The 26,422-nt window shown below is 35.2% G+C and overlaps 1 protein-coding gene and 1 long non-coding RNA gene across 4 annotated transcripts; one reads left to right on the top strand and one right to left on the bottom strand.

Annotated features, from left to right (window-relative positions):
• Positions 1-5,055: 5,055 nt before the first annotated feature.
• On the bottom strand, positions 5,056-13,675 carry LOC111882099 (zinc finger protein BRUTUS-like At1g18910). 3 transcript variants are annotated; one of them, XM_023878462.3, is made up of 13 exons: positions 13,241-13,675; positions 12,756-12,977; positions 11,022-11,216; positions 10,618-10,949; positions 9,948-10,179; positions 8,213-9,744; positions 7,225-7,434; positions 6,862-6,999; positions 6,531-6,765; positions 6,378-6,437; positions 6,202-6,273; positions 5,982-6,095; positions 5,056-5,358 (listed from the first exon to the last, which is right to left on the bottom strand). In XM_023878462.3, the coding sequence occupies exons 1-12, from the start codon at positions 13,472-13,474 to the stop codon at positions 5,994-5,996; spliced, it is 3,564 nt and encodes a 1,187-aa protein (XP_023734230.1). In that variant the 5' UTR covers positions 13,475-13,675; the 3' UTR covers positions 5,056-5,358; positions 5,982-5,993. The 3 variants fall into 3 exon arrangements, with proteins under 3 accessions (XP_023734230.1, XP_023734229.1, XP_023734231.1); XM_023878461.3 differs by having other exon boundaries at positions 5,056-5,352; XM_023878463.3 differs by lacking the exons at positions 12,756-12,977; positions 13,241-13,675 and adding an exon at positions 11,770-12,367 and having other exon boundaries at positions 5,056-5,352.
• On the top strand, positions 13,587-13,911 carry LOC122197381 (uncharacterized). The gene is made up of 2 exons (XR_006190770.2): positions 13,587-13,719; positions 13,865-13,911. It is a non-coding gene; the product is annotated as an uncharacterized LOC122197381 (long non-coding RNA).
• The last annotated feature ends 12,511 nt before the right edge of the window (positions 13,912-26,422 follow it).

Genomic DNA, 26,422 nt, shown 5'->3' with positions numbered 1-26,422 from the left:
TCCCGAAAATCAAGGGTAAAAATTTCATTTTAAATATATAAATTCCAACATCCATTTACATTTATCCAAACATTATGATATTCCAAATTAAAACAATTATCAGAGTAACTCCCAAAATCATAACTTGTGGAAAAACATAGGTGTGTGCACTGTTGTCAAGCCGGACCCTTTCCTTTCGAACTGGAAGTACCTGAAACCATAAACCACAAACTATAAGCACAATGCTTAGTGAGCTCCCCAAATACCACATACTATACATATCATACGAGCCATACATGACATACATATCCAATCAATCAATAAAAGTGCTATGTGCCATACATATCATACAAGCCATACATGACATACATATCCAATCAATAAATAAAAGTGTTATGTTCCAACCATAGTCTTGCAATTATGCCACGAGCCACCTCGTGGTCTTCCTTGCCAGGCCGGGGGCCAAAACCATGGGTCTTACAGACAAGTGCCAAGAGCCACCTCCGGGTCTTCCATGCAAGCATCATAAAGACAACTATCATACAATCTACATTACTTAACTAATTAACTATCAGAGTTCAGACTCTGGTCTTGCATACAGTTCGCCAGGAGCCGCCTCTTGGTCTTTCATACAAACCGCCAAGGGTTATCCCTATGTCTTCCTACAACACATAAACCAAATGGGATGACGTTGGTTCCTTTAACTCATAGAATAATGAGGAGACTCACCTCGAATGCAGAAGCTCACTGAAAGAAATCCCTAGTTGTTGCTCTGACGACTCCTCCGACAATCAATATCAAAATAACACCCAATTAGCAATTGGGTTCCAAACTATGATCCATAAGACATACTTGGGGTAAAAGGACCATTTTACCCCTGAACCAACATGAACCACAACTGAGGCCCAAGCACAAAACTAGAATGACCAAAAACTACAAGATCCATAAAAGCCCACTAATTGCCCAATTTTTCAAATTGGGCCCAACCCCATATGGGCCTTATCCTAAAGCTCAATAAGTCCTTAGCCAATAATAAATCTCCGATGGACCAACGGCCCAAGCCTATGGGGCCCACTAAAGCCCAAAACCATTGGGGGCTACAAAGGCCCAATACAAAAACCTAGGCCCAACTAGACATGCCCGAACAAGAGTCCAGGACTCTAAGATTCCTCTAACTAATAACCCAACACACAAATCCCAAACATAAGTCTGAAGCCCAAATGTGAACAAGCCTAAAAGTCCACAGCTGAACGTACACGGGGCGTACCCCCTAGGTACGCTCAGCATACTCGAAGATATTGATTGGGGCCTTAAATTAGTACGCGAGGCGGACTTACATTTATGTGGGGCATACAGGGACTTTTCCAAAACTCGATTTATGACTTAATCCTTTAAGTCCTTTGCACCCAAACCTCAAAAAACCTTTAAAATAAGTTCTTGATGCATAAAGTCGACACCTTTATGCATTTACTTAACTCAATGGGGCCCAAGAACCAACTTAATCAATTAAGTCCCAACATAATCCAATTAGAACATGCATGCACCATTCTTAAACATCAAGAAAGCATTTTTATGAACTAGGAACATCAGAAGGGGCAAGATCTATCACCCCAAGCTCCTGGAGTGGCTCAAACTCACAATGAGAACTTAATACACCATAAAAACCCTTAACCTTGTCCTAAACTCAAACTTGCACAATAAGAAGTCAAGATGAGAACATTTTACCTTGAATGAACTGGAAATGAAGCCAAAAGTCTGGATCTAAACGTCCTCCTTTGAACCACAAGCTAGCACCAAGGAGCCTTTTCTTGAAAATAAGCAAGAACACACCAAAAGGAACACTCAGATCTCTCAAACACTCAAAATGAGATTAAGGTTTCCAAAATGAGGCTAGAATGCAATGGGGGCTGAGAAAGGAAAGAGCCTTAAGCTCATAAAGATGCTTAAACAGTGTCCAAAGCCTAAAAATTAGGGTTTGGCAGTCTGATCATTAGGTTGGGCATACCCCTAGCTTACGATGGGCATACTCACCCAGGCACGTGCCTTCTGCCATGAACGCATGGGACTGAAATGCAAGCCTTTTCCTATAAGTGTCGTTTCTGCCAAAATCTTCAAAATGCCATAACTTCCTCATCTTAGGTCTGTTTCCAACGCACCTTATATCCACAGAAAGGTGGCACGAATCCCTACGCTTCTAACAACACACCCAAGTCTTAAAATCTCTTGAACAAAACCCAAAATCCATAAAAGACCGAGTTATCAAATTACAATTATACCTTTGGCCTCCGAAGACACAATCGAACACTTGGATCACTTAGGCCATAACACCCACACCCAAGAAGGGCCAAATTCTTTCTTTCCCAAGGCCCTAAGTCTCATCACCATTGAAGATTAGCTCGCAGCCCCGAATAATGGAGCAAATCCGAAACCAAGTGTTACACTAGAATTCTTGCGAATTTCTTCAATTTTATTCACATAATAGGCTCCATCTTTGTCCTTTTCTTTCTTCTCATTCTGTTTTTGTAATAATCACTCCTTTGCAAAATGATTCTTTCCAAGACAATAGTTGCAGTCAAAGCCTGAGTCACCAAGTAACTTCTTCTCCTTCTTTTCATCATCCCTTTGATAATTTTTGAAACTTCACTTCTTGATTTTTCAGAGTTTGAACATCCTTGCTTGTAATTATTTCGAGCATATTTGTTTTCGATGTTCTTTTGAAACGAGAGAAGTTGTTTTTGAATATTTTCTTTGGATTAGTTACCATAAGAACTTTGTCTTCTTTTGTAAGTTCTTCATCTAAGAATTCAAATTCGGAATCTTCAACCACAATCTTTGTCTTCTTTTGCTTTGAACTTTCACTTTTCGTCACCAAGGCTAACGAACCAACACTTGTAACCAACTTTGCTTCCTTTATAATTTCATCTTCATGAGACTTTAGAATACCAACATTTTGTGCAAGAGAGTAATTTTTGAATTGTTCATGACCTTTAATAATAGAAACAATCGACTTCCATTCTGGCCTCAAACTATTCATGAACCTAGCCTTTTGTTCAATGACTTCTCTTTTAAAATTGTGTTTTAGCATACGACTCAAAATATGATTAAATCAATTGACTGTTTCTTTAATAGTTTCATTGTACTTTTGCTCAAAAGATCCAAATTCGGAGAGAAGTGATGTTTGCAGAGAATGAGTGAGATCAGCATCTCCAAAATATAATTCTTTCAAACTGTCCTATATTTCTTTTGTAGTTTGATAAGAACAGACTAAATGAAAAGTGTCAGTAGGAAGAGCAAACCTTATGATTCTTAATCCTTTCAGTTTGCACATCAATTTGTCTTCCTCCACATAATCAATTTCAGTGTCATCAATAGCAATGGTGTCAAAATCTTCTTGAATTCTGACTTCAGTTTTCGTCTTGGAATACTTGATGTTTCTTTTGTGATTGTGTGCTAAATGTTAGATACATGAGTTTCAATCCCTAGAACATAATCCTCAAAGTGAAGAACCCAAACTTCATAGTCTTTAGGAAATAGAATAAGAATTCTCAATGTAGAACCGATACTACTTGGAAGGTTAAACGTAATTGAGTGTGAATCCTGTTTTGAAATTTTGAATGAAATGAAACAAGAATCGGATCAACGAACTTGAAAAAGAGTTTTAGAATCAAATTGAAAGATCCAAACATGGAATTAAAGATCAATTTGCAAAGAGATTTGAAAAATGCAGAATAAATCTAGAATTCGATGAACAAATCTGGAAAAACACGATGAACACAATTAACAACGACAAAATCGAGATTTGAAAAAAAAAATCAAATGATCTCCCGCTCTGATACCAATTGATGGAACGATTAGATTCACAATAAACGATAAAGAGATTCACAAGAACACACGATGTAAATAAGATTCCCCTTTGATTAACGAGTCAATAGAATAATTCGATACATACGCAAAGAGCTATTCTATCCAAAACTCTAACTCATTCTTCTAACTAATTTTCCTTTATATACGCCTCAAAAGAATATCATAAAGGCATCTGAAGCCAACTGATAAACTACGAACTTAAGGTAACAAAAAATATGTGAATTCGAAACTTAAACAAATCACACAAAGTAAAGACATTGACATTACAAAACATGCGAACTCAATGCGTTACAAATTGACACAACTAAACATTACGAATTCTAACATAACTCCTCCAATTAGAGTCGGATTTTTATCAAGTGTATATCCTCGGAATCACGTCAACGAGTACTTTCCGAATACATTAACCATTTTAAAAGATGGTACAACTTTTTGGACGCTTATTTTTTAGTCTAAACGTCGAATTATCTCTAAATATAATAGCACATTTGATTATATTTTCAAATAAAATCAAACCTTACAATGTTAAGCTATTACATTTATCTTTCCATACTATTTCCTAACGGTGGTTGGTGACATAAATTTTCTTGGTTGTCACGTAAATTGTCATTCACGGTTCACTTTTCACATTCGATAGATGTGCGTTTGCCGATAGTTGTTACCAGGTGAGGTATGGATGTTGGGTTGTAGTTAGTTTAAAGAACTTAACATGAACACCGACATTAGAGGAACACTCACATGATACATCGCATCGTGACACCCATAATGATGAATATAAGGAACATAAAAAGTTTGAAGTGGTGATCAGTAAACAATAGATGAATACTTAGTCCACTATTATATTTTTATAAATTAGCAACAAATATATTTCATTTGTTTATAATAAAAATATTTGTTATTTATAAATGATTTGTTAATTAAAATATCCATTAATTTTATGATAATTTTTAGAAAAATCATAATATTTTGGTTATTTTGTAAGTTTAAAAAAAAATCTCTATATTCTATCAAAACTAAAGAAACTAGACAAAAATGGTTTTTTCAAAATTTTAGCTAGTATTTTGTAATTTTCTATAAACAAAATTTAGTTTGAGATTTTTTCATAAATTAAACTAAAATAGTATGACTTTTCTATAGATTTCCCTAAAAAAATAACCAAAGCAACATTTTTTCAACATTTTTTTTAATGTTATATACCACACATGAAATATATATGCTTTCAAGTCTTACCTTAAAATATATAATTTTTTTGGCTTATTGAAACGTGTTTGAAAGCCTTTTACAGAAACAAACTTAAACATGTTAAATAAGATTCAAAGTTATATACACAAAATGGTCCATGAGAGTGAAGAATCAAATTGGCGCTTCGGTTTGATCCTAGTTTTATTTTCATAACACAAGTTTTGATGTTTGAACTTTGAAGTAAATAAGCATTGTGACATAATTCTAAATCTTGATCCAACGTGGCAGCTCGGACATATCCATGTACTCTTTTAGCCACATCAGTGTCTGCAACTTAAAAAGTAGAGTAAATTACATTTTTGGACCTTGAATATAGCCGATTTTTTCAATTTGGGTCTCAATAAGTTGCCTTTTACAAGTTTGGCCCTTATTTGGTCTATTTTCAAGTAAAATGACGACTTTTGGTCCTTGAATGAGTGTAGCTTATTGCAATTTTGGTGCCAAAAATGTACTCATATATATATATATATATATATATATATATATATATATATATATATATATATATATATATATATATATATATATATATATATATATATATATATATATATATATATATATATATATATATATATGGAATAGAAACAAAAAACGTTACAAAATCTCAAATAAATACCTAAACTGTGGAAGAATTTTTTTTTGGTACCAAAAAGGTAATTTACTCTTTTAAAAGTACACAAATTATTTATACTCGGATTCAATTCTTGCTTTTTAATTGTTTCATTTCTTTCTGTAGGAAGCTTTGATCATTTGAAATGTCGTGTACATTTGAGAGTCTTTGTAAGATTCATATAAACAAGGATACACTAAAACCTAAATGTTATCACATATATTTTATATAAAAAAAAAAAAAAATTTACAACACTCAAAGAATTTAAACTAAAGCTACTCACATTATATCCACGTCAGATAACCCGTGTATTGTACGAACCACACCCAGGGCATTTATGGTACAACCAATGGAACGACGTAGTTCCTCTCTTCTCACAATCATTGCATAAAATATCCTGAAAAATCATTTTTTCAAATTTAAAATCTTAACATAGAACATACATCAAGTGTGTGTGTGTGTGTGTGAGAGAGAGTGTGTTTAGTATTTAACTATTTATTCACCTGAGTCCTTCCGGAATACTCGTCTGGAATTGTCTCTTCAGCCAACATTGCATCCAACATCGCAAAGTATACCTAGGAGTCAACAAAAATTCAACTTTAACAAAATAATTTATGAATATAAATATATAATTATATAAAAAAAGAAACTTCTCAAAGTAGGTTGCTAAAAAACTCACCTGCATATCGCCTAATGACTTGCTGCAAATGGGGCAGGTATAGTTGGAACATGTGTACTCCTAAGAGTAGCATTAAAGAGTCAATAAAAAAATTTGAATAAAAAATAATTAAAAAGTACATTGCTATTTATTGAGATGAGATGAGATTAATACCTTAAAACAAGAAGAATGCATTATATGACCACATGGAAGGGATTTAACAGGATTGCTTGAAGTAAAGATATACTCATGACATATCGGGCAATTGTCTTCAAGACACTTCTCTCTACAAATATGAACTGAAAGAGACTTTGACATGCATGCATTGCAATTCATGCAATGGAAGTAGTCAAGTCCCAGGCCTTTTCCAACTCTACAGAGGTTACAGTAAGGACAGTGGTATATTTGCCTGTTTTACAACACAAATTTATATTATTATTATTTTTTGAGTATGTTTAAATGCTTTAAAAAAAAAACAATGGAAAATAAATAATGAAAAAGTCACCTCTCGTCGTCAAAAAGTTTGCAGATTGAGCAGTAGTATCTGGCCATGGATAAACCGTTACATGAAACGGTTGAACATGTTGGACCAACGGGTTGGATTATCAAGCATTTCATGCACATCATCATTGTTGTTGCTTTTCTGCATATTGACAAATTGTGTGTTGAAGTGTAAGGGTAAAATGGTCATTTACTCATGTTCAAACACTTTTCGTATTGGATTTTTTATATTGAATAAAAAAAGCAGCGTCTTAATGTTTGTTTCTTTTTGAATTAATAGACGTAATGGGACAGATACATATAGAAGGGTAAACTGGTCATTTAGTCTTGTTCAGGAAAGATCAGTTGGTCTAGAAAAGATGCATACCTATCCATTGAGTGATCAGTGGCATCATCATGGCAACGTCTGCAAGAGAATAATTTGTTGCAACAGGAAGCAAGAAGTTTGCAGTTGCGCTTGTAATGTTTGCATCCAAACACTAATTTGTCAGAGTCACGATAAGATGGACATATGCCGGGAATTATTTCCTCATTAGCATCCATGTCATCAGATTTTCTTTGCGTGTTGATCCAAGGGCTGAGAAAAATTCGAATATTAAGCTACAATATTATGATTAAAACATAGCAAGAAAAGGAAAATATAAAGAGAAAATCACAAAGAAACCAAAATAGGTGGATGTTTCTAACAAAATATCAAGGTTGTAAAAAACATTCGACGTTAGCTAATCGGTGGTATGGTGTTAAGGGATTAATCGGCTAAACAGAGATTATTCAGGGGATTAAGTACGGACCCTAATTTGCTAATTCTTTAAATTTTAAAAAATTAAATATAACTAATATCATAACAAAATAGGTTAATATGATTAATACAACACGAATCATTCCTCAAATAGTTTCTATTGAGATGGATCTTCTTCAAAATGTTAACATTTCATCGTTTGCTACTGCTTCGCTCATTTTATAGGTAGTGATTAATCGTTAGGTGCCTTTTAGGCGGTCAGGTAGCGCCTAAGGACTGATCAGAGGGACCTAGTCAGGATTTTTACAACCCTGCAAAATATGTAAATAACCACTTTTTTTACTCTTTTACATAACATGACTAAATTGTCCCAATGGGCTCGAAGCGAAATGACTTTTTATATGGTCCCACAACTAAAGAATCTTATAACTAAAAATAATAATAATAATAATAATAATAATAATAATAATAAAGAAAAAATGATTTTGCAGGGCACATTACAAAATATGTGGTCATTTTGTATAAATAGTAAAAAAAAAGTATGGTCATTTTGTTAAAATCATCCACCTATTTTTGTTATTTTTGTAATTTTCTCAAATATAAAGCCGATATTAACCTCATTATCAGATTCTGTATCATGATTGATTTCGTCTGAGGCTCCAATGATTCATCACAATGCACTCTTCTAATCGTAGCCTCCAACTCCTCTTGACTCAATACTAAATTCACACCTTTTTCACTTGATATTTGTGTGCTTGTATTGTTCATCTCACTGCACACTTTACAATCATGAACATCTTGTTTTTTGCTTGATTTCCTATCTCTATCATCTTCATGGTGAATCATTTTCTGATTCATGGTATTCATTTCTGATAAATCTCCCATATTTCCTCTTGGTGAGTATTTCGAGACGATTTCCATCGCATCTGGAGTTGACCGGGTTAACTTGGTCAACTGAGTTGACTTTTCAACATTGGGAACATCATACCTCTTCATACCCTCCCACCATTCTCCTAACCATTGATCAAACATTGTGTTCTTGGTAACCTTACGCCATAATGACATCATCGCGTTCTGTTCTTCAACTGTGAGAAAAGCCATAAGCCATGGGATCATTTCTTGTAAAGTTTCTGCTCTTGTTCTTCCAAGCATACATCCAATGATCTTTTCTTGCTCTTTAGGAGACAAATGTTCTCTAAACAAAGGCCATAGCTCGATTTCCTCATGGTCAACATGGTCAGACAGCATTTTATTCATGCATTTACACATGTCGTGAAGCTTCACGCATAGCTGACGATAGATGACATCATCCCCATTCTCGAAATGAAATTTCGAGATTTGATCAAGAACATATGAAATTCGGTTAAAATATTCAATGTCCATTTTATGATCAATGGAATACGACTGACTAATGTTTTGAATGATTTCTTTTGCTTCTAAAACTGGAAACGCGATTTCATCCTCTGCATCACTGTGTACTTTGTGTAGAACACGTAAAAGATGGAATCGTTTATAAAAATTTGAGAACAAATCATAGTTCTTCTCACCCGCCAGGCTGGCGGAAAGAGAAGCGAGATGTTCCATGTCTTTTTTCAAAGCTTTATGGAAGAAAAAGATGTGATCCACTGGTTTTGACTCTAGGTATCGAAAAGAACTTTCTGTATGATTATTATTATTGTTGTTCCCTATTGGATATGTTGAAAAAGGAGCTGTGATTTGTGGTTTTTGAGGGAAAAATACACGATAGTTGATCCCGGTAGAGTACGATGTGTTGGATATGTTGGATCTGGTGAGTTGTGTGTCCAATTGGAAATACGGGAACCCGGAATCGTTTTTGATATGTTCAGAAACAAATGAACATCTTTTATCAAAAACCTCACGTAACTCCATTCTGAATTTTTCCACAGATGTTTTGCCAGAGTAACCGATTCGTACCCATTCGTGTAAAAGGGAAGATAGCGAATTGTTGATAAGGAGGCCTCCTTGTTTTATGCTATGCATAATGGACTTTGATTGTTCCTCAGATAAACGACTTGAGAACCAGGTAAATATGCATTTGAGTAACCCAAGTGGCATCATCTCGAGGCTCGCGTATAATAGCCGCCGCTGCATGTTACGGCTGCAGTTCATACCCATATAAGGGAAAACCTGCCAGGAAACGAGAATGCGAGATGTTGGTAAGTTCATATTAACAGGCTGTTTGATAACCTCTGAATAGAACTAATTCTATAAGGATCAAAATCTTCTGAATAGTTAAGGAAGCACCGTTCCTTAACCGTTCAGAGGTTTGAATCATTTAGAACTAAATGATTCAGTTTTATCAAACAAATATCAGTAAAAAAGAATCTTACATCTTTTTCAACAAACGTGAGGTATTTGCGGATCCCTATGGCAGATATTTTGAGTTTGTGACATAGCTTCTCCAAAAAGTCTCTTGCTGACAATACATTTTCATTCTTGCTATATAGCAACAACTGCAACCCTTCGATTTGACTGTCATCCAAGAAACGTTGATAAGAAGGAGCTGGGCAGTCTTCAGCCAATTCAATGCACATAGAGTAGAACAGTTTATCCAATGCATTGCTGAAAATTTTAAATAATTCATCAGATTTCTGCATCAAGCATGAAGTTTCAACAAATCAAAAAATTAACACAAAATTACAAGATTGGTCCCATGATTTGGTGAGGACAACTATCAAAACTTTTACCCGTTTGGTCCCTGTCGTTTCAATTTCTTGCAATTTTGAAGTGGTTCTTGTCCAAATGATCGAAATAAGAGGGGTGGATGAGTAGGTGGGAGTGGTGGGGTCCAACTACGTTTCTTTTTGTTTATAATTAAAAAGTTAAAAAATCAAATTAGGGACAAACACGACCATGCAAGTAAAAACCGAAACCATAGAGACAAACGTGTAGACGTTTTGATAGTTGTCCTCACCATGTAAATTCTGCCAAACCGTAAGGACCAATCATGTAAATTTTTCATAAATTAATTAATTGATTCTATTTTATATATATTATTACCTGTAGAATATGATGGCATCAGCAAAAAACTTTAACTGCACAATTGCAGGAACTAGGCCAGAAAAATCATTCGAATCTTGAATTGAATATAGCTCCTCCAAAACATCTAGAAGATCCTTACTAAAGGCAGCATGCCATAAACGTGCACCATCCCATGGACTGTATTGAATAGGTCCTGGGATTGGATGTTCTTCAACATCACCCTCGGATGAATAAACTTCTAGAATCTTCCGGAAATTCGCCTGCCCATTCAGGAATAAAGACCCTTTTCCATATTTATCAAAGTCCACACTCGTATTTTCCTCCTTTGCTTTAAGACACGATATTACAACCTTCAAAAAATGGATATATGTCAAAAAAATTAAATAAAACAATTGTTTTCAGATTTAAATCTTTATATATACCTCTTGTAGGAATATATCTTTAGGGACAACTTCTCTAAGACATTGTAGAACATTTTCCCTTTCGTCTGAAGAGAGAAAGGAGTTCATCCACTGAAAAAAGTCTTCTAAGAGTAACATAGGAACACTACAGATGAACTGCCAGACGAATGACGCCTGTTCCTCTGTAGTGAACTGCTGAGTCAGCAATGGAAAAACCTGTTCCATTGTAAATGTTCATATGAATTCAACCAATGATGTGTTTTGAGTCGAATAATGATCAAGTAGTAAATTTAAATGGAGTTCACAAGAGAAGTTCAGTGTAAAGCTTAATAGGATATGGTTGTAAGGAATCCACGTTGAACAAATTAGCATTTCATTATCTGACTCAACACTTTTAAGTCATGGATGATAATAGACCTCTCTACGAAAGATGAAAGTTTAAAAACTTTATATCACTTGAACAGACGTATGGTGGTGGTAGAGATAGGAGATAATTAACTTTATATCTCTTGCACATACTATGTCAGCTTACACTTTATATCACATAACATTTTATGAAAAGTCAAGTGATTTTGCAGAAAAAAAAAAGTTTCTTAAATAAATATTTCACAAACTTCTATCTTCATAGTCATTTTATGTATTTATTTAAACCACAATCATTTTGTAATAATAACCCATCTATCTTTGATCATTTTAATAAGCTTCTTCTATTTTGAAAAAACTGAATTAAACAAGGGTCAATAATACCGACCAAAATGTAGAATTTTACCGGCTATTGCCTGTTTAGGTTTTGGGTCTTCTCCAACAGATCTCCGGCGACACTGCAACCCCTCGCACCCCACTGGGTTAAGGTGTAGGCAATGAAACGAAGATGAGATATTTGTGGGCTTGTGATTATAAAGATTGCGGTGGTTTAGGCAATCGCCGGAATCTCCTGCCGCCGTCGCCATCGGAGGACCACTTATCGCCCTTACTCTGTTTGCAACAACTGCAATGGTTTTAATCACCGCTACACTACTTTATTCTGCTGTTGTGTGCAGCAGACTTTATATTTGTGGCAGCGGTGGTGGAATTTGTTCCGGTGGCTGTGACGGCAATGGCGGGCATTGCGGCGTTTGGATGGTTTCTCCCGTCAGTCAGGTAGAGGTGGCAACCACTGCTCTGGGTCTGGCCATCTGTTCTTTACAAACAGATCTTTCTCGCATTCCTTTTTCGTTTCAATCTCGATCTCTCCACATAACCCTAATCTTTGTCTTTTGATTCATAAAATTAGGCCATCGAATTCAAGCTAACTACCAAGAAAAGGTTTTGGTTTCTGTAGTTGATTGATCCATAATCCTAGAGTGCAACATTTTCAGATATTCTAACGAAACCCTTGCAAAAGACTGGATGCATTTAACTTATTGTGGAATGTTGAGATTAATTGGTATCTATATTCCGAAATTCAATAATATTGTGTTTTTGTTATGATATATTTAAAGGGAAAGTTTCAGAGTTGTACTATATTTCAGTGCAAATAATTCCAAATTTGTAGTTAGCCAAGTCTATTAGAAGGTAATGTGTGTTTATACAGAGCTGTTTAATCATGGTCTTTGTTTCCTTCAAGCATAAGGACCTCATGCCAAATTAGTACGTATATATGTAGCATAATCGTACAAATGAAAATGGGATCTCAGGACAAATGCCCATAATCTCCACAAATGAGGAACCCAATTTAATATGATTGTGAGCATTAAGCAAGAATGTGTGTCATACCTGTTCTTCTTCTTTGGCCATATGTTTGCAAATGCTGGATTGCAATGTACAGATGAAGTACACAAGTTCTTGAAATGGCTTGGAAATAGACCTTTCATCTTCCTTCTCCAAAACATCTAAATAATGGAAAATCGAGTCCAAAATATCCTCTGAGCTTGTGTGCTCAAGTGAATACGCAGACACCACATTCTTTACATGTACATCCAGAGCTCTAAAAATCACCTGAAATTAATCAAGTGAAATGTGCCTAAAAACCTCAAATATCATCATAGTCAATTGGATTACTTAAGCATTTAGCTCACAAACAATCAATTCGAAACAAATCCTTAATTATAAGCAGAAAAATTCAAAGTTTAAAAGTCAACCCGAGGGAAAAGTTCATGAAAAAGGTAATAAGCTATTCGACGGTGGTTTCAACATAGAGTAATTAGTGTCGGTGTTAAATTATTAGTAAACAGAAATCAGATTCAGGAAAATGAAGAAACCTCATCTTCAGCAACGGAGTGATACTTATTAACAAGCTTCAGAAACTCAAATCTACGGCGGAGTTCCTGAATCAAGTCAACACCGTAGATCCTGCTGTCCAACGCCTCCGCCGCAGTACGACGGAGGTCAGTAACTTCTTCACGAAGAGCATTGTGAAAGTGCAACAACAAGAGAACAGGAGCTTCACGGAGTCGAACACCAGGGATAACAGCAAGTTCAAATGCCGACGACATAAGACTGAGAGAGAGGGAGATGTCAACGCTTTGCGATTACTTCAGGCGGTATCTCCGCCTCCTCCTGAGGGGCGGAATTGAGCTAGTCGTCGTCAGCCATAAAAACGTCGACCACCGCCGCATAACACAGAAAACGACGAGAGAGACAAAGGGAAGTTCCGGCATGGAAGTTGTGGTGAATATAACGACCACTGCAGAGTCTCAGGCATTATCTCTCTGGCATTGGCCGTTCAAAGCTTCGTGCGGTATTTTATTTATTTTTAATTATTTATTTTTGGAATTATTAAATTTGGTCGTTTGTGTAACGACGGTGTGATGATTGAGATGTTGTACCTAACGGCCTTCGCCTCCTATTTTTTAACGGGGGGATGCTTCCACGTTTGTCTGTAGGTTAGAGATGAAGAGGCGTTGAACATGCTGTTCCACGGTTTACTCTTTGCACGCGCCTCTAGACCTAAATCAAATAATATTTAGAGAAAAGAAAAAACTATTTTCTTTAATTTTGTATTACAAAATAATGAAAAAATTAAGGACAATTATTGTCACCCATTTTAGGAATAAAAAATTGAAAATTTTTTCATAAAAGTTTTGAGTCTATGTTATTTTTTACATTTAACATTTCATTTATTAATTTGTTATAATTTTAACTATATTGACTAGGTTGTCTGTTGACGTGTTATGATGATGTAAATTTTCAAACTATGTTTTTTTTTTCAATTTTGGCACATAGTTTGTTCAAAATCGAACATTATTTTTTTTAATTTCTTTTTTAATGTTGTCATTTTTTTATTCCGAATCGAACATCATTTTTTTTTAATTTTGTACGTTTTAAAAACGACACTTCATTTTCTTGTTTAATATTGTTTTTTTACAATTGAAATTGTATAAATAATTTTTTTATATTTGAAACCACATAAATATATTTTTTTATTGATAATATGGTTTTTGCATTTTAAAACCATATCTTTTTTTTGTATATATACAATGTTATTTATATTTAAATCATAATGTTATTTATAAATATGTATTAATTATATTATAGCTGTATTTTTCATATATTGTTTGATTATGTGGCGCTGGCGTGACAAGATAACTGATTAACTTGAAACCACATTTTGGATAATCCAATAAAACTTAATTTGGATTTCATATAAAATCTAAAATTCCGAAACAAAAATACATTTAGCCTCTTTGATATTCTTTGAGAGAAGATTTTTGCATAGTAATGTTAAGTGGAGAAAAAGTATATATATGTAAGAACCAAAAATCATAAATATATATAACGAACGGTCACTTGGTAATTAAAGCAACCCCAAACCCTCGTGTTCTTGAGATTAAATTAGATTATCTTACTATTTGCATCTCCAAGCTCATATAAAAGTTGTCTATTTGATGATAAGTACGATTATAATATAATTAATATATTTGTACATAACATTATGGTTTAAATGTAAAAAGAACATTGTATTTATATAAAAATGTGGTTTTTAAATAAATATATATACATACATACATATATATATATATATATATATATATATATATATATACATACATATATATATATATATATATATATATATATATATATATATATATATATATATATACACGGTTTCAAATGTAAAGAAAAATAATTTATATGATTTCAAATGGAAAGGGGTCAATATTGAACAAGATTAGGATTGATGTTTGATTTTTGAATAAATTAATATTCTTGAAGTGGTACTAAACATGTAAACGGGGAACACAATGATTAACTAATGAAATGACTAATTAAGGTCTCCACTTAATGATCCCAAAACAAACAAAGACTTGTATTGCTTAAGTTCCGAAACACAAAACAAACTAAATTAAATATGCTCAAGCCAGTTCATTTGCAAATCTATTGCCTTTGACCTTATGTGACTATCATAGTTGATCCTTTGACCTTGTCTGACTATCATACTTGATCAATGACATTTGCTTGGAGAATGGATCGACAAGTTCAATGATACTGACTTGTCAAGCTTAAGGCATACGAGTCGCCAAACTTGGTACATGATATAAAATACAAGATCGATCTCTTAGTAAAAACATGTGGGACTCAGCTCATTTCCTCTATCTCAACAGTAGAACTAAGACATTAACATTGCTCAATGCCATGACATGCTTTATAAGCACGGGTCCCCAGACTTGGTACATGACATAACATACAAGGTCAATAATTCATTTTATGATGAAACATAAAAATGATAGACAAATATCTCTAAGAAAACAACTGTATATCATAATTATTTAATCTCATATTCGACCACATACATTCATATATTTTTAAGCACGGTTCTACCAAAAAACATATATGATCAACCAAATACCATATAAAGAACTGCGCATCACATAAATATTCACATTTCATATATAAGCAACCTTTATTTATTTAACATTTTATTAATAACCATTGTTTTGTTATATATTCAACATTTTAATGTACAACTAACATTTTGTTATTTATTCAACTTTTATTATATTTATCCAACCGATTGATAGACAATTGTAACGCCCCGTTCTTGAAATATCTATATATGGGATCCCGAGAGCAAGAGTAAGGGCGTTTCGGTCCTTGATGTGGATATAGACTTTAGCGGGAACGGCTTGATGGAGGGGATTAACAAAGGGGCACCATGCATGCCTTGCATGCGCGCTTGTGGTTGGCTGGGTACGCCCAACGTAAGCTGGATGTACGCCCAACGTAGTGGAGGAAAGGAACACGGAGGTCTCTTGGCGTACGCCCAGCGTACGTCTGTCATCTAGAAACCCTAAATTTAGGGTCAGCCACTATATAAGGAACATAATGGTTCTTACCCTAGCCTCCATAAGCACTCTCTTAACCTCAGAAACCCTAGATAGCAGTCCCACCTCCATTGTGGGTGTGTTTGGCCTTGGAAAGCTTGTTTTGGCAAAAGAGAGTCTTGAAGAAGAAAGAGGAAGTTGTCAAAGAAGGAGTTGTGTGGCTGGAGCTTGTAGATCTGGAAAGACATCATATTCTGAGGCTCTTTTGAGGTAAAAAGTCTCTAGCTTGGCAATCATATTGTGTAGATATATGTCTAGTGAAGTTTTAACATCATTCTTGTCCCAAAAACCCTCATCTTGATGCATGTTTCAAGTTGGTTGAGATTAGCTGTCCTTTTAGACCTTAAGAGAGGTCTTGAGTAAGAAAAATGAGGTCCCAAGGGCTTTGGTAGTCTCACATTTGTTATAGATAGGTCTTATTGGATTAAGACCTTGGATTAAGAGCTTTATGGACGTCCCAAGTAATAAAGTTTGAGACTTTATGAATCCTAGGCATATTTGGTCTATGGATTTGAAGTTTGGACTTAAGAGATAAAGCCATTAAGATCTTATGAGAAGTTGTAGTTCAGCGGACTTACGCCCAGCGTAGTGGGTCTGTGTCCCGATTCTAATTCGCAAGCATCGTGGTACGCCCAGCGTACCAGAGAGGGTACGCCCAACGTACTCCCTCTATTGGGTTTTCATTTTGGGCCTTAGGAGATTGGGCTGTTATTGGGCTGCTAGATCTTGGGTCGTGACTGGACATTATGGATGGAGTATTGTGGACTCACTAATTATTATGGACCTTGGATCTAGGCCCATTTGGTGAGGTGGGCCCAATTTAGTAAATTGGGCCAATATTAGGCTTTGCTTCAGACTTTTGGTCTTTGGGCCATTAATGGGCTTGAGAGCTTATCTAGTGATGGGCCTTTCATATTTTGATTGTGGGCCTTAGTCATGGACCGGATTGAGTTAAGGGTAAATTGGTCAATTTACCCTTGGAAGGATATTGTATTTGGTCTAATGGTTATTTTGCTGCTTCGGATAGTTCGGGATTTTCGGTGAGGCGGTGATTCGGGAATCTACTTCTTCATTTCAGAGTTTCGGCAGTTGCGAGGTGAGTTATCCTCACTATATCAACAGGGTCTACGGCACCAAGGCCGGCCCTTTATCGGATTGTAATCCGGGTATCGTTGTTATATTATTGCTTGGCTATGTTTGCATCCTGGTAGTTAGGATGGTATTTGTTAGATACCTGGTTAAGGTCGGTATCCTAGTATATAGGATGATGCTATGCTAGTGACCGGTTAGGTCGGTATCCTGTTTAGAGTATGACATGCTATGTGATCTGTAGATTGGTTTGATTGGATATGCATTGTATATGATTGTATGTTTATCTGCACATGGTTGTTGGACGGGGATTGGGTTGAGGCGGGTCCTGCTTTGTGTTGTAGGCCAACACACCCAGGATGGACCGGTTATCCCGAAGGCCCAGCGAGCGGTCTGGATAGGCTGTAGGCCCCAAGAGGGTGGACCAGATGTGCCGAGGCTCAGAGAGTGGACCAGGCCGACTGAAGGCCCAGTGCGGGCGGACCAGTCATACTGTAGACGCAAAGAGTGGACCAGATGGGTTGAAGGTCCGGTGCGGGCGGACAAACCACACTGCATACTCGATGGACATGGCTAGACTCGGGGGGTGGACCAGGTAGACTGAAGGCCCGGTGAGGCGGACCAGTCACACAGTAGACCTAAAGTGCATGGTTGTTCTATGTTCTGTTATGTTATGTCATGTTGTGCGTGTATGGTATATGTGGTTGGTATTTTGGGGGTATCTCACTAAGCTTCCGGGCTTACAGTTGTGGTTTAATGTTTTTCAGGTTCTTTAGGAGACCGTGGCAAGGCAAAGGCGTGATCGTACTGCTCCTCATGATTATGTTTTATGATATGTTTCTAGGAAGACTCTGATAATAATTGTATTGAAAACCTTTTTGTAATAACTTTATGAAACCGGGTTGTTTTTGAAAAGTTTAAATTGCCTTAAATTTTTAGAGTGTTATGACAAATGTGTTGGATTAAGGTGTCTAAGTTCATAACTAAATTGATATAAACTTTTATGATATCTATTCAACCGATAGATAGACAAGTGTCCCTTACTTCTACCAACCCCTGACTACTCTTTCGCTACTCCGACTTTGCAAAGTAAAAGTACTTCATGGTGTTATTCAGGAAGCAGTAAAACAGTGCCAATTCTACCACAATACCTTGCTACTCTTACATGATGCTTGTACTTGACACGAACGAAGGACCAACATCACTCTAATCCACGAACACCGAAGTGCCCGCAACCATCTAAAAGGACAAGAAACTAACAACCTTTGTGGCTATAGCTCTTCATATATGTACTTTTTCAACCTAGTAAGTATCATAAATGATATGGATAAGGCTTTAGGCCAAGATCATCAACTACCTAAACCCTCTACGCATAACCACGCCATGGTATTATACATTAAATAAAGCATGAGATTCGTACCATGTAAATGTGTACTAAAACATGCATTATATTCACAACCAATACATCGAAGGCATACAACATTATTTCAAGCAACTTAAGGTAGCATTCCATATACATCAAGTTCATCAAAGTGTAAGTAACATAGCAATTAACTCATAAGATAGAAATAGCACAAAGTATATAGTAACACTACAAATATCATATCATCATCACGCAAAAGTAATAACAATGTAATCCTAATATGAATCAAATCACCATCTATAGATTGCACATATCAATTATACATCTTATTGAGTTAAAACCATGAACTCACCTTTAGTCTTGATGAAACTCTCCATCTACTCCAAGTCTTGAACTCACTTGAAGTTATCAAGGCCTCACCTAAAAACCACACATAACAAGTAATTAATAAATAAAGTACGTGTTTCAAAAAATACAAATTTATACTAAATTATATATATATATATATATATATATATATATATATATTATAATTTTCCATCTCGACCCCTGTTTAGTGTTTTAAGCATAAAACAGAATGTACAACTCCAAATGAGAAGCCATGAGAATTGAGATGAATGAGATCAAAGAAACAATAAGAATTACACCAAAAGAAATTAATTTGACCTCAAGGTGCAACTGATTTCAAACAAATTGATGAAATAACACATGACGAAGAAGTAAAATCAAGAAACTTCATAAGATTGAATATCAATTGCATCCTTAATTTCAATCCCAAATCAAACTCGTTGACTCTCTCATCTCCCATGTCGTAAGATCGATGTCGCCTACCCTTCTCCTTCAAGTTCAGTTTTTTTTCTTCCTTGATGTTGATTGACACATACAAAAAAAGTGGGAAGAGACTTGATTTTTTTGATGGAACGTATGAAGCCCAAGGGAAAAAACACATATAGCTTTAACACTCCATAAACACGTAGATTGAAGCTCATGGGGTTTTAATCCTATTTTTTCCATATAGTCCTCATGTATTACTCTTGCACCCTTTCAACCCTAACCTTAAATAATCTAACATATTGAGTTTCTTTTAATGACCCCTTTTACCCGTAAAATCCAATTATACGATTTCTAAAGAATTATATTTGCCTTATTTTTTTTCACAAAGCCATTTAATTAAATTATTTCCTCATAGTTATTATAGAATTATTCTGGATATTAAATTACATATATACATATTTTTTTTATTTTTATAACCTTAAAACTGGAACAATCCTATGAAAATAAATATCTATGTAACAGAGCTAAAATAGCTGACGGAATCAAATTCGGTTGTTACATCATGAGTATTGAGAACGTATTCATTATAGAGGTCACTTCGGGGGAAGGTTGACATAGAAAAAGTGAACCCGCAAATAAAGAGAAGAGAAAATGCAAAATGAGAGCATAGGTGTTTGGTTTTTGATAGAAGACTCAGGGGTTGTTTATTTTTTGTCTACATATATGTACAACCTTTTCTGTCTGCACCCTACAAATTGCAGTGTGTTTGTTTTTATGAAGTCGAGAGGCATAAAAATATCTACGCAAGGTCTTCATGGCACAAACTTGTACTTAAGTCTTCTAAGGTCAACACACTTTATTCCAAACCAAAAAAGCACATGCATATTATTTCCCTCGACATATCAATGCCTCCTTCCTTCTTGCAATTCAAACCTCCGTCCTTCACTGGTCATCCTTATCGTCTCATTGTTGCTGCCTTCCACACCAGTAGCCGTCTACAACAACTGCCTTGATAACCATCCATAGTCATCAACGACATCCATCGCTTCCTACTTATCATCGACTACTCCCATAACTACCGATCTTATTCAGCTTATCACCACAATCTTCTTCATTCACTATCAAGACCAACTACACTCCGATGGTTTAAACCACTGGATTTTCCTCTAAAAACTAAAAAAGTTTGCACCTCTTATTTCTGATGCTTTTCTTGTTCTAATTTATGAAGGTTATTGTTGATTAATCTTGATGACAATACTTATTATTGCTTAAATGTGTTGTTGAATGTGATGAAAATCATTATTTGTCTTGGATGTTGCTGGAAATCCGAAAATATTTATGAATATAGCCTTTATTACTAAAATTATTTGTGAGACTTGTATACTGCACGAGTTTATTTAAAAAAATATTCTATATGAAGGTATAAAGATTTTAGGACTGTGAATTTATGTAGAAAGTGAGAAAAATATTGAATTATTGAAATTGAAATAAACATTTATCTTTTAAATTTAAACAGGTAATTTAAATAAATAAACAAAGAAAATAATTGGGCTTTAATTTAGGAATTTTGAAATTAGAGGGAAAGTTGAATTGATGAAATTGATATACATTTGTTATTATATTTATAATAATTATTATATTAAAATACTATGTGGAATTTAAAGAAAATGGAAAAAAAATATAAAATGACATGTAAAAAAATTATTTTAAAATAACCAAAAAATGACATATGGAAAAATAAACAAGAGTGTAATATGTGGCAAAAAAAGATTTTTATTTATTTGAGTACTAGTTGTGAGACCCATGTATGACGTGAGTTTATTTAAAAGAAAAGTTAAATATGAATGTCTAAACATTTGAGAAGTTTTAATTTATAAGAATAGTGAGAAAATTATTAAATTATTAAAATTAAAGTGCTTTTTTTTTCTTTTAAATTTAAACAAATAATTTAGATAAATAAACAAAGGAAACTAATGGTGTTTTAGTTTAGGAATTTTGAAATTTGAAGGACAATTCATCAATGAAATATATATATATATATATATATATATATATATATATATATATATATATATATATATATATATATATATATATATATATATATATATATATATATATATATATATATGGAAAAGTGAATATATCCTCGAGAGTATATAAGTTTAGGTATCCGAGCATTTAAAACTACGTCATTTGATAAGGGATATGATTTATCACAATTCTGATTTTTTCTTTATTTTCCTAAGACTTCCTCCGCTAAAAATCTTTTTGATTCAATATCATCATTTCCAGAACATCGGTTCTTGATTAATCCTGGGAACATTTTTTCGTTTTATTTCCCAGGTTCACGAATTCTAGGAGGCACATTTCGTTATCATCTCCCATCGAAAACCATGGTTCCATTGAATAGGTTCACCATCCATCTGATTTCATGCCTATGGCTTGTCCATGAAGATGTGTACTCTGCAAATTCATCAATTCTTTCGCTCTTGCAGCTTGCTTTTCCAACCAGGTTCATTAATTCTATCTTCTTCAAAAAAATTCCTCAAATTTTATGTTTCTCAAAATTATTTTGGAAAACCCATTTATTTTCTTCAAAATCCAAGCAACAATCAAGATCGAATTACCTTATTTTGAACCGATTTTCATGAATTCCTTGAACTAATGATGATCGATAACTCCACATTTTCTTAAGTAAGTCAATATCGATATCAATATGTTTAATTTGGATGAAATTGGTGTTTGGATACAGGACCTATGAAAGTTTAACTTCACCCACCAGGTGTTTGACATGATGCGAACACATATTATAACACTCAAAAATCGATAAGTCTAAACATTTTCATACCTTTTTGGTAAATATCTTGATGAGATTATTTTGTAGCCAACATGTTCTTTAAGTTTTATTTATTTGTTTACTAGGTAATAAAAAGAATGAGGTACTTCCGTTTTTGTTGATGTCTTATTGGCTTCTAATTTAGTGCCTTATTTAGTCTTTTAACCAAACCCTTTTTAAAAGATGATGTCATTTTCTAGCTTTTTGTTTTGTGAGTGCATAATTTTTTTTCTCTTCCACTTAGTATTGAATACTAAACAAGTCTTAGATGATGATTATTTACATTCAAGATTTTGAATCTTAATTACTAAATAACAAAAATGTGTCATACATGCTTCATTGTGGTTCATGTTCTTTCTTGGAATGTTTGCCTAATAGATAGTGTTAAAGAAGAGCCTACATTATGGAGGATTTGATGTTTTGCGTTCCTCTATGGTAGCTAAAGATACTAGGTCTATAATGGCGAGTCTATAGTGCAATGTATTTAATTAGAATTACTCCCCGATTCATGAAAGGTTCTATTGACATTAATCTTGTTTCTTTTAGAGGAATTTACATAAGAAACCATCGGGATGCAGTGAAATTTGCGCCTTTAAGTTATTAGCCGTTATAGCTGGCTAGTTATCGCAGGAGAGCGAAAATTCAGTTCTAGCACTAGTTCCAAACAAAAAGACAGATTAACATGCATAAAGACAATGTCAACTAGAAACCACTTGAAGTTAAACTCAAACTTGCAGGATTAGAGGATCTTGATCAAGGATGTTGTGCTAAAATTTAGTGTGTTCATGAACCGTCTAATCTAGAGTTAAAACTAGAACTCCGATTGAAGGATTCACTACGCTCTTATAATGATTTTGGATTAGAACATGATCTATAGTTACCACCATAGATTTAGTTAAAGAAGTTGGCACTAATGTCAAGTTGGAAGTATCAGATAGCAAGAATATAATTACTGATTGTTAGTCCCCAAATTATGGATCCAATTCAGTAATCAATGAAGTAAACAACAATCAAAATGAAGTGTAGAAGTAGTAGAAGAAAGATAACATCAAGCATGCACACATCTATATCATAAATGTCAAGTACACCTTGAGAAAGTACACCCACTGCAGTGTTCAGCAACAAGTACAATCTGACACAAATCAGCTACTATAAATAGTATCCCCACCAGCACACGAGTGTGCAGCCATACACGCGTGTGCGGCCGCACACACTGTGTGCGGCCGCACACACGTGTGAGGCTGCACACATACATCAAGTTCAAATCACTACACTACCATACATACACTTCCACCCTAATCAGATCTATACAAAATTAATGCCTAGCTCAAACCACAATATTATGGACTTTCAATCTCTCCCATGGTTTGAGGCTAGCATAGTCTTGATCTTCATTCATTTGGCTTCTCGGCTGTCTTCTTATACAACTTTAGGTCTGATCTTCCCATCGAGCCCATCCACATTCTTCCATTAATGATTGTAGCCACCATTATAGTGAATTCTTTAGCAGCAACCTCCATGACGTCTTTTCTGCAAATGATCTGGTGATGAGCTAGAGTCCTGATATCCCTCTCTCTGAATCAAAGAAGATCTTTGGCACTAATCAACCTTAGAACCTGTTCCCGATCCTTGAATTTAATAGCAGCAGTTGCAGTTTCGTCATCATAAGCCCAAAATTCCATTTTATCAAGATATGGAAGTGTCGAGGGATAGGAATTTCTTTTTGCTGTTTCGTAGCAGGCCAAAGAATGATCTTCATGGGTTCGCCTGATTCTGGATCAAGAAACTCTTTATCTTTTCTGTATAGGGCTCTTGCAGTCTTCATTTTGGGAAAATTTTCTTTGACTTGCCTGTCAAGAAACCTCTTGAAGTTTGAAGCACTTGAATCTTCCGAGGGATTGTGGAATGGGACTCTGGATAATTCAGCTAGATCAACTTTGGTCCAAGAGTTGAAATCGTGGGTGCTTTTGTAAAACTCAGAGGTTCCTGAGTTTCATTTTACTACCCACATATTTGTCTCTGGATCAGAGGCCCACATTCGGATTCCAGACCTGTCTCCAAACTCTTCACCGAATTTTCTTTTCTTTAAATCCGTGACGGTCAAAATAGGGTCTTTTGCTTTGCGATTCTCATTTGAGTTTTTTCTTGAATAGAAGACCTTCGCTTTGTTTGGCTGTTACAGTTCTTTTTCCCTGGTTGATCGTAATTCGGGCTCTGCTTCCTTCTGGCTCCTTTTCAAATCTGTCGACAACAATGTTTGATCTTGGAGCAGGTGGATCGACTGGAAGATCATCAGATGTAGAATATGAGTGAGCTGTGGGAGGATCATCGATTCCGTGCAGCTGTTGGAAAAGAACTTTGACTTTTCACCGAATGCATCATACAGAACGTTCTTAAAATTGAAGTAGTTAGCTGTTACAGAACCAAGACTTGTCTGTAGATCTTGAATATGTTTGGTTTTCTCTTCATCATTCGCTCTGAGCTCTTCAATGTAAGAAGTGAGCTGATCCATCTGAATTGTCTTTTCAATGAGCTCTTGACGAAGAATCCCAATTTCTTCACGAAGATCAGGTGAGGAAGATTTGTCATCACCTGTCCGCTCCTCTCCAAATGATATTCCTTTGCCACGAGAGGAGGATGGACTATGTTGGGCCAGGTGTTTTGCCAACCTTATAGAAGCTTCATCTAATGAAGGTCTGGTGGGAGAATATTCTAGAATGGATGATGAGCCACCAGTCTCAAACATAGTACTCGGACCTTCATCAGATTGTTTTGGAGGAGAGTAAGCAGTGGTAGCAGTGATTATAGAGAGAACTTGAGGTGCACTGCCCATAGTAGGTACCTCCAAGCTTGCAAATGATTGGCTTGTTTTCATCGAAGACTGAGAGGTCCAGGGCTGAGTTGAGTCAGGAACAATTGGAGCAGATGTTGAGATGGATGACACAAAGGGAGGAATCTATGATGTCACATCTCCTTAGCTTGATGCAACCTCCGGGGGCTTTGAAGTAGAGAGCAAAATCTTGAGAACGTTTCCTTCTTCTCCAGTCTTGGTTGCTGATGAAGCAACTTCATCGACTTTATTAACACAGCTGCTGGGAATTCCAGGAAAAGGAACGAAATCTTCATCGTCAAGATCAAATTCTATATTTGTCGGGATGTCATCACTAATCCCTGTAAAGTCAATTTCCTTCAAAAACTCTACGTCACCATAAAGATCATCATCATCATCCTCTTGAGCAGATAACGTTTCATCTTCTTTCTAATAATTATGTTCCTCAGCCACAACAGCTGAAGGAGAATCATGGACCTCCTCAAATTCTGGCTCGGAGGTTGAATGAACAATGTCTTCAGGTTCCATAGGAATGGATTGCTCTCCTGATTCTGATCGATCACTCTCTTCGAAGATTCCGAATTTTATCAATGGAAATTTTCCTTCAAACACAAACTTTCCGCCTCTCTTTTGTTTCATTAGCCCAAAAGCACTTGGACCAACGGATTTGAGATTCAAGGTTTCATTTCCTCTCTGCAGCTCGGGATGCTTTACATTGAAGATGATTTGCAAAAATCTTGGGTACATCAAGAACTTATCCCTCTTGCTCCCTTCAAGGTTTAGAACCAGCTCATGCATTATGAACTTGGAGAAGTTGAACTCAAATCCTGCAGCCAAGGTTGCGATTGCTCCTGTGTTAGCTAGGGAGATTTCATTTGCACCTGATCTCCTGCCGGAAATACAGCTCACAAACACGTGGGCTAAATATTTCCAACAAGGAGGAAGCAACTTCTTGATGATAGGGGGAAAAGTTCCCTCGTACCCCATGTGTTCTAAGACATCCTGGATTTGATGAATGTCAATCTCCATAGTGTATTCAGATTTGTTGTCTATTTGGAGAGATTCTCGAATGATGCTCTCTGTCACTTGAATTTTCTTTTCTTCAATTGTTGCTTCAATGAACTTTTCACCCTGATTATTCTTTTTCACAATTGCGCTCCTCCAGAAATCCTTGATCAGATTCTGGTAAATTACAGGGCATGTGGTTAAAGCATGGACCAG

The sequence above is a fragment of the Lactuca sativa genome, chromosome 4 (genome assembly GCF_002870075.4).
Source record: "Lactuca sativa cultivar Salinas chromosome 4, Lsat_Salinas_v11, whole genome shotgun sequence".
Lineage (NCBI taxonomy): Eukaryota > Viridiplantae > Streptophyta > Magnoliopsida > Asterales > Asteraceae > Lactuca > Lactuca sativa.
This window is presented reverse-complemented; position numbering and strand designations above follow the sequence as displayed.

Bases quoted from the DNA above. Each gene is read 5' to 3' on its own strand.
- LOC111882099 (XM_023878462.3), bottom strand. From the start codon at position 13,474: ATGTCGTCGGCATTTGAACTTGCTGTTATCCCTGGTGTTCGACTCCGT. The intron at 10,180-10,617 runs GTAATAATATAT...TAAAATTTTCAG, and splicing joins GATGCCATCATATTCTACAG to CAATGCATTGGATAAACTGT. The intron at 7,435-8,212 runs GTTAATATCGGC...AATTTTTCTCAG, and splicing joins ATACAGAATCTGATAATGAG to CCCTTGGATCAACACGCAAA.